Source organism: Bicyclus anynana, chromosome 17 (assembly GCF_947172395.1).
Source record: "Bicyclus anynana chromosome 17, ilBicAnyn1.1, whole genome shotgun sequence".
Lineage (NCBI taxonomy): Eukaryota > Metazoa > Arthropoda > Insecta > Lepidoptera > Nymphalidae > Bicyclus > Bicyclus anynana.
The window spans coordinates 13,340,620-13,349,866 of record NC_069099.1 but is presented as its reverse complement, the minus strand read 5'-3'; the positions used below and the strand labels follow the sequence as shown (position 1 = coordinate 13,349,866).

General features: G+C 37.3%; 1 protein-coding gene across 2 annotated transcripts; it reads left to right on the top strand.

The window, feature by feature from the left end:
• The first annotated feature begins 1,045 nt into the window (after positions 1–1,045).
• On the top strand, positions 1,046–7,913 carry LOC112046378 (uncharacterized). 2 transcript variants are annotated; one of them, XM_052886425.1, is made up of 4 exons: positions 1,089–1,170; positions 4,931–5,073; positions 5,908–6,011; positions 6,095–7,913. In XM_052886425.1, exons 3-4 carry the CDS (start codon positions 5,922–5,924, stop codon positions 7,250–7,252), a joined length of 1,248 nt encoding a protein of 415 aa, XP_052742385.1. In that variant the 5' UTR covers positions 1,089–1,170; positions 4,931–5,073; positions 5,908–5,921; the 3' UTR covers positions 7,253–7,913. The 2 variants fall into 2 exon arrangements, with proteins under 2 accessions (XP_023938776.2, XP_052742385.1); XM_024083008.2 differs by lacking the exon at positions 4,931–5,073 and having other exon boundaries at positions 1,046–1,170.
• The last annotated feature ends 1,334 nt before the right edge of the window (positions 7,914–9,247 follow it).

The following is a 9,247-nucleotide window of genomic DNA, read 5'->3' as shown; positions in this document are numbered from 1 at the left end:
GTCATTCTCTGCCATTCTAGGGTCTTATTTTTGTTACAGTTTGATTTGTTAGTTAAGTTGTCCTGACAAGTGTTGTGAATAATAAATCTTTGTTCGACATTAGTTTTCTTATATTTTAATCAATTCTAAGTCTGCTAAAAATGTAAATTAAAAACCATCGTATATTATCAGCAACACGTCGCAAGACAGGAAACCGTCACATAATGTCGACCATCAACTTGATTGAAGAGTACCTCTGCGTGATCGAATCAGAAATGAGGAGATCCGCAAAGTCATCGACCAAAGTCATCGACATAGCTCAACAAATCGCGAAGCTGAAATGGCAATGGGCGGGGCACATAGTTCGAAGAGCCGAAGGACGTTGGGGTCCCAAGGTGCTGAAATGGCGACCCCGCATTAGAAAGCGCAGTGTCGGTCGACCAGGTGCATTCACACAACAAGCGAGTCGCAGGGATTCGCTGTATGCAGGCGGCTCAGGATCGTGTTGTTTGAAAATCCCTACAAAAGGTCATGCAGTGGACGTCCATCGGATAATATGATGATGATGATACTTATAAAAATATTTCAATGATAATGACGGTAGTCAATTTACATTAACGTCATTTCGTTAAAATTAGAGCTCTATATGGCTATATTATTATTTAGTAATTTATACTACAGCCTTTCTTGATGAATACTGTTTACCAACAAACAAATTAAAAACGAGGGTATAAATCACTAGTCATTTCACAACTAATAACAAGTAAAATTAAATTGTTCTTAAATTAAAGAAAATAAATTTGATTAATAAGCTTAGAACAATTAGATATGGTTACAATATTTTATAAACAGACCATACATAATTTAAAATAAATAAGTTATGAAATGACATGCGATTTCTACCTTCATTTCTGATTTCTTTGTTGGTAAACAATACTCATCAATAAAGGCAGTAGTATAGATTATAAACCGTGCAATATTTCAGCCAGGTCAGTAAACATACAGACGCTCAAACTTACATTAATGTGTGCAAATGGAAACGCGCTGCAATAGATATACAATAGTGTCCCCAAACAAAAAGTCCATAGAGCGTGACGGCGCGCGGGCCGACCCTCCTGCCTCACTGTACTGCAGGACTTGGTGACAGGAGGCTGATACTGCTCTCCAATTGCTTATTGGATTATGTGAAAGGTAAGTATCTATTCATTATCTCTACTTTATAATAGACTTGAAATAATATAAAATTGAAAATTTAAAAACCCCCGAAGGCCATGAAATTATTAATTACATTCTCGATCAAGTCATTAATATTCTCTTTCAGAGAGAGACCCCACTCGAATATATTATACATAACCGAATGTCTGTAAAATAAATTCTTCCCCACTAATTTAACCCTTAGAACTTTTAAACTGTTCAACCGATTTACATCAAACATATTGTCTAAGAACACTCGCACATAAATCACCTTTCATAGAAAACAAACTAAATTAAAATCGCGTCATCCGTTCTAGAGCTATGTTGCCACAGACAGACTGACAGACAGACTTATAACACCCCTGTTTTTACGTCGAGGGGTTAAAAAATCGTACATGGAACCTCTAGAAAGTTTATTCGATCCATGTCATCATCATCATTAACAACCCATATTCGGCTCACTGTTGAGCACGAGTCTCCTCTCAGAATGAGAGGGGTTAGGCCAATAGTCCACCATGCTGGCCTATGCGGATTGGCAGACTTCACACACGCAGAGAATTAAGAAAATTCTCAGTTAAGCAGGTTTCTTCACGATGTTTTTTCTTCACCATTTGAGACACGTGATATTTAATTTCTCGAAGAGTAACTATATACATTGTCAGAATTATACAACTTTTTTTGTCATCATCATCATCATCATATCAGACGATGGACGTCCACTGCAGGACATAGGCCTTTTGTAGGGACTTCCAAACATCACGATACTGAGCCACCTGCATCCAGCTTTTTTTGTAATGTGTTTTAAACTTTTGTTCCAATTACCTATATAGAGATGTATCCTATTTCCTACTAATATTATAAACGTGGAACTTTGTATGGATGTTTGTTACTCTTTAACGCCGCTACTACTGAACCGATTTGGCTGAAATTTGGAATAGAAATAGGTTTTACTCTGGATTAACACATAGACTATTATCATCCCGGTAAAATCCATGGTTCTCGAGGATATTTGTGAAAAATTAAATTTTATGCGGACGAAGTTGCGGGCGTCCTCTAGTGTTTGTTTGCGTATTTCTCAAATACCAGAAGACAAATTACAAAAATATTTTGAGTAATAGTTAGTTTATATTTACTCCAACTTAGGGAACATTGCAAGTTCCATCTAAATCGGTTCAGTACCTAGTTTATGAGATAAAGAGTTAAGTCGGTTTGAAATCGGTTTAATTTTTTAATATTATTTTTGTTGAAGCTTTTTTAACTCTAGTTAAAAAAGCTTCAACAAAAATAATTAGTAGTTCCTGTGGTGTCACTCGTGTACCTACTTCCCGTTTCCGTAGAAATATGGGAATAAAGTATAGCTTATGTTACTCACTGATAATATCCTTCCTTTGGTGAAATTTATAATCCATATCCATCCATAAATTATATTATTCTGTCGTTTTTTTTCACGCAAAGGTACTTTGTTTCTTATCACGGATATGAAAGTGTTATAGCACTAATATCGCCCGGTTTGGTTCCACAGTCCTTCTAAATCCGAGCCTCACAGAAGACTTGTTAGACGTTTCGTTCCGAGTAAAGTGTTCCTTCTACCTCTACTGCCTACTTTTTCTAGCTCTCGAGCTTGATTCCGACAGAGCTTCTGCTCTGCCTGATGACGTTTCTATAATGCTTACCATCAGGCCTATATTGCATTAAAAAAAAGAAAATAATACATTGTAGAATGCATCTTCATAAGTATATCAGATCGTTAATGGTTATTTTTTTCATTTATACTTAATTTTTGTCAATCGAGAGCTAATAATGAAAATACGTAAGACCACAAAATACAAATGTCACAAGTCACCTGCATACTGTGACTCCCCATAATATAATTCATGTATGGATTATACATGAATTATATTATGGAGGCTTCGGCCGTGGCTAGTTACCACCCTACCGGCAAAGACGTACCGCCAAGCGATTTAGCGTTCCGGTACGATGCCGTGTAGAAACCGTGTAGAACCTCCTAACAAGTTAGCCCGCTTCCATCTTAGACTGCATCATCACTTACCATCAGGTGAGATTGTAGTCAAGGGCTAACTTGTAAAGAATAATAAAAAAAAAACCTATACATGAGTCAACTAAGAGTTAAAACTGCGTTATTCGGCGTGGGTCGCCATTTCAAAATTTTGGACCCTAATATCCATTGGTTCTTCTTTTCGTACCCCTCTGTTTGTTTTTATTTTGGTTTCCGGTTTTGGTAAAGAAATTGTGTCACCGAGACATGTAGTTGCCACATTTTAAGCTCCATTAATAAGCGTAACTTAAATTAAATCATGACATAACTTGACGTTTCAAAAGAGCTCGTAAATTGAGCCTAATTGAAATAAATGAATTTTTAATTTTAGATAGATAGATAGAAATAATTTATTTTTCAACACAACACAACACAACTACTAACTTATAAGTAAATACATTTATATCTTAAAACTAATTGAACTAGTAAATGTGGTATGCCAATAAAATAGACCTGACTCAGCTTATATTATTATGAGTACATCAGTACCCACAACACTGATATTCTGTCAGACCCTTATGAGGGAAGGACAGTAATAATTATATTAGTTAATAATTATATCACAAATAATTAAGAAGTGTAATCTTAATAGAAAGAAAAAGCAAATTGAAAAAGAAAGGTAGTATAAAAGAATAAATAAGAAAAACAATAAATAAAATAAATTATTAATTAATGATGGTATTCTATGCCTACTGATCTGCCGCATCAACTTTTATTGTAAAAATTGTGTATGAATGAAAATGTAGGTCAACTCATAGGTGCACGTCACTGGTCAGTCTATCTACTGGTCACGAGTCAATAGACAATGATAACGGTCGCAGTTTATCAATGCATCCATACAACTCCGTTGAAGCAGAAAGGTTTGCTGAACTTCACGTACTGTACGTACCTATATGCTGGGCGTGGGAAACCACAGGCAGTCCATAGACGCATCAATGAAATGCCTGCTGATAGCTGACTGAATGAATGACAGCTTTTGTACCTACATCGTATGATTTATGAAGGTCCATACCATTGGGAGTGACGCGTAACTAAAACACGTAATTTCTTGAAAATAGAATAGATGCGTTCGCTACAAGCTTCGAGAGGTTAGTGCGTGAATAGTTATTGGGGTGATAGATTATATTATAGCTTTAAAAGCGTCCGCATTTCTTACTATAGGTACTATATAACCTATAGGTACTTTCGTGAACCTATTTCGTAAACCTATAGGTATTTTATATTTAAAAAGATTTAATCGCAGTTTTAGTTCTACGTGATCTGGATAAATCCTTATGTGATACATTCTGCGACTTTCGGCGAATGTAGTCAAATCCTACAAGATCTTAGAATATATGGGGGTTTACCACAACCGTTCACAAAATGATCATGATATCTGTCCATCTTATTTAAGCGCGTAAGTAATGTTATTGTCACCTCGGTGAATGGTACGAATTAAGTGAATGAAATGGTCGATGACGTCAAAAATAGTTAGAAACAAATCTGCAATATGCTTGTTTTTGTTAACATTAATCGTTACGGATATAAGGGCTTGTGCTAAGGCCTTTTTGAAACTAAGTTTTTTTTTTCTGATTAAGTAAGTGTCGTAGGTAGGTTCTACTATCGAGAAAAGTTTTACAAATTTTATATTTTATATAGTTATAACGAAGCTTACACTTTGAAATATCATTTACCCAAATATCAGGCTTCTAATTTTTCCAGAATCTGAGATCCAGAACCATTTGTAACCACCAAATTAGATATTGCACACTCTTAATGGGACCTCAGCGGCGTCGCCAGGGTTAACTACTAAACACTTTCTTTGTCCTGGAGGACACTCCAAAAGGAAGTACTTAGTTTAACAGGTCAGCGAGTTATCTGTTACGTAATATTTTTAATACAAAAAGATCATATTAACCGCCAAAATTATTATGAAAGTTATCTAAAATCGGTCCCGAGGTCGTAGTGTACAACGATTTATATAATTTAGGCAGAGAGATAATATTCACGGTTAGGTGGGCATTTGGAGGCTTCCGTCGATTGCATCGGGTTTCCGCCATTGACAATATCGCGGCATAGCTGCCTACAATGACCGCCATTGTGAAATTTGGTGAGAATTGGTTTCAAATATCCGAGTCCTTCTGCCTAATTATTATCATTCGAATTCTTAAGAATGCAACGACTTGCGGTACGGACGGCTTCAGTGTGCTCGTAGCGTTCGAGCCGTCCACATCTCTTGTTGTGTAATTCTTTATGGGTTACTTGAGATAGGCGGGGAGAGTGACTTGAGTGGAAAAGGGGAGTGTTTGTTAACAGTCAAAGGATCCTTTAACCCTACACACAACGTTCACAAGTGCGTGACTTCACTCAAGGTTCTCTGCCATTCTAGGGTCTTATTTTAGTTACAGTTTAATTTGTTAATTCAGTTGTCCTGACAAATGTTGTGAACCTTTGTTTGACATTAGTTTTCTTATTTTTGTATTCACCTCTGAGTCTGCTAAACCTGTATGAATAAAATCTGCATGATAAAACTACCTCGTTGTTCCAGTTGCATTTAGCCTATGGGGGAAAAGATTTTCTACTATTACATATGTTATGTGTCTACAAAATTACCGCAAATGCTCAATTTCCGATGGCCGGCCATTATCATTAACATCGGTATTTCTTTACAGTTCATAACGAATTCTGTTTTGTTTCAGCGAAGTGATTGAACATGAGGGCCATTACCAAAGCGATATTTTGTGCAATCCTTTTACACTCCGGGCTTTGTTTCGACATCCAGCAAGCAGATAATGACCATACGGTAAAATATACTTACTGTATATCTACTCGTAACACCACAATATTTGTCAAACTTTAATTTAATGATAATTATATCATTTCCAGGAAAAACCCGAAGATGCAGCTAGAGGACGACGCGATGTTATAGAAGAGGAAAAATTCCGCAACATTCGCACAGACAACAGGCAAGACGCTATGAAGCAACACATCCCTTGGGTGCCCGGTCTTCTTCCCCCAGAAGATCCTACCACCAAAATATCCACACACGAAATCTCATCATACCAAACGACAGAAAGCGTCACAGACAAACCAACGGGCCGAGGCGCTAGAGCGTCTAACGAGAATTGGATAAAGCTTCCTTTTCCTAATCGCGACGACGTCCACGACATCCTAACCCCCCCGCAGCCGTCTGGAGAACTCATCAATTCCCGAATGCCGCGAGTCAATTTCGTGACCCAAAACAAAGCAATCGAAGCTTCCGAGTCGAGGAACGATAAAGAATCGATACAACGACCGACAAGGACCGATGATTTAAGAACCGAATTCGTACGACCGGAGGAAGACGTGCAGTACAAGCCCGTGTATCCGCGGCAGGCCGTTTATTACCCGGAAGACAACCGGCGGCCTTACTACGATGATCGATACTATCCTGCTGACGATTTATACAGGCGTGATACGTACTATGATTTATACGATCGAAAGCGGTACAATTCCGGGCCGCGGGTGGACAGATATGATGAAGCGTATGATAATTATGTTCCTCGGAAGCCGAAAAGGATTATTTACTACGCGCACCTTCCTGAAGTGGTCCGCACGCCGCAGAGTTCTGATTTAAGATACCGATACTCCGTCGACCCATACCGACGCTACGACGACGAATACAGTGCAAGAACAGGACGATACGACTATAGATTCAGACCTAGATATCCTTATGCTCCATTGCGAAAGGACGACAGGAAATACGGATACAGGGACTTAGCGAGCTCCAGTACTAGTAACAAAGACAAAAAAGTCGAAGAAAAGGTTACACCTACACCCGTGTTACCCCAAAAGGAAGATAAGTTTAAAATGAACACACCACCCAACAGAAGTTCCAATAGGAACACGATAAACAGTCACCAATACCACGACACTGCGGATAGCTATAACGATTTAACTCATAAAGCGTTTTTGGATCAAAAGAATCCAAACGACAGCTACCTCAGATTTGATGAACCGCTATTCCACAGCGCTATAGATGATCCATATCAAAGAAAATATTAAATTTCGTAACCATTAGGTATGTTGTTCGTCTCTTTTATTAAAATTATTTGAGCAAAATGAACAACTTAAAGACAATATAATCGGTTCATTAAAATTGATGTACTAATTAATACGCTTTTTGTAATTTACTTCGGGGCCTAGGTTCTCTATGACATTAAAATGTTAACACTAAAGTATCAAATGGCGTAGGCGTGGCTTTTGATATTAAATATGATAGTCCTTTGATTACGTATATGTAATCAAAATGATAGTCATTGGGCTTAGGAACATAATATTTATTCATGACTATAGTGCTCTAACGTAGTGTATGTTCAAGACGAGACCCACAAAAGCTTTGGTGCGTCCTATACCAAAATGCCCCTTGAAAGTTTTCCGACAAGATTATCACTTGATTTTAATAAAATTAATATTATCTTTCTTAATCTATTCTGCAAAGTTTGGATCAGTATGGTCATGTATAAATAATAAATTGATTTTGTGCGTGGGCTTAAGGATTATGGCATTGATCAATATGGTTTTCATATTTTGTTTATGTATCCTGTTTTTGAATTATTTCAAATATGACGTTGCCAAAATACTCCTTCATATTGTCATACAGAATCAGCGTCCTGTAAAGTTTTCAAAAGTGTCCATTTGATTCGCTAATAAATGTAATAACGGATGGTTGTGTTTAATTACTCGGCAAGGGGGCAACATTGCGCGACAAATTGTGCAAGCAATAAATCGAGAGTTTAAATTAAAACACGGCGAGGGTGAAGATGAATTTCATTAAGAATTAATTAATGTCATTCTTAAACGTTTTGTTTTTCTTACGGAATAAAAAACATCTGTCGGGATGTTCCGGTGGCGTCGCGTTTTCTTAGGTAATTAAGCAATAAATTTTGCGGCTGGCAACATCTCGAGGTGGGGGCCAATTACGGTGCGCGTTTAGGAAAATGAATGTTGCCACTTGAGGGCGCGGGGTTATTGCGTGACTAATGTGCTACCGAGCGTGTTGCATTACTCGGACGTAGGAATGGAGGGAATAGCCAAACGATATCTGTTTAATTTGTACCTAAAACTAACCTTTTTATTTTTAATCTTTTTGACAATTTATCTGGTGCAGATGGGTATTCTTACTTTACGATGATGATATTCGAATTTTGAATAGACTAGTAGGACTTTCAACATTATCACCCTGTTTTAGGCTGCCAATCCACCGAAGCGGAGCGAGACAGAGGAACCGAATAAAGGAGAAATATTAAGCAATAGGATTGCACAAAATCTCCGCTCCTCTTAAGTGGACAAGGACTTGCGAGCTAGTTTAAAAATTCATAGTTCACAATTCCAATTCGTTTGTAACTATTTAGATTAGGTTTATCAGCACTTTGAATACTAAAGATTGTATATTTATAGTGATTCTACTACCAGTATCAAGTTAGAAGAGGCAGCAAAATCTCAACAGATGCTTTTTTAAAGAAGAACGTATTATTTTATAATGTTGTTGATTAATCTCACATTATTCTGTTATAAATTAATCATATAAATACCTACCTATAGGAGTTCTGTTTCGAAAATCTTTGCCATTTAATTGTCTAGTCTAGTACCATTTTTACCATAACCTCAAAAGTGAAAAGCTGGTGCTATACTCGTAAGTGAGAACCAAATCCTTGAGTTCTCAAATTAGAATCCATGCTTCTTAACCGTGGAGCCTTAACAGCCTCAATTGTAGGTCGCAAAAATTCAAAGCAACTAATTACAACGAGCTTAGGCAAGAATCCCGCGACATGACAGCTTGTAATCAAGGGAAGATTTTTCCCGTTTTTTCCCGACCCAGGACCAGAAGCGTTCGCGGATTAATGGCGTAGGGATAAATTACGTGTAATTAAATGTTTGAGGGTCGGCTGATGGTGCAGTTTTAAATTAAAACTCATTTGATTTGGAAATGAATGTTATTTATGAGTTTACTATTTAAAAAAAACTAGCAGACGCCCTCATCTTCGACTTCATCTGCGT

Excerpts from the sequence above, each read along its gene's own strand:
- LOC112046378 (XM_024083008.2), top strand. The coding sequence starts at position 5,922 with ATGAGGGCCATTACCAAAGCGATATTTTGTGCAATCCTTTTACACTCC. Across the intron at positions 6,012-6,094 it reads AAGCAGATAATGACCATACG|GAAAAACCCGAAGATGCAGC; the intron begins GTAAAATATACT and ends TATCATTTCCAG.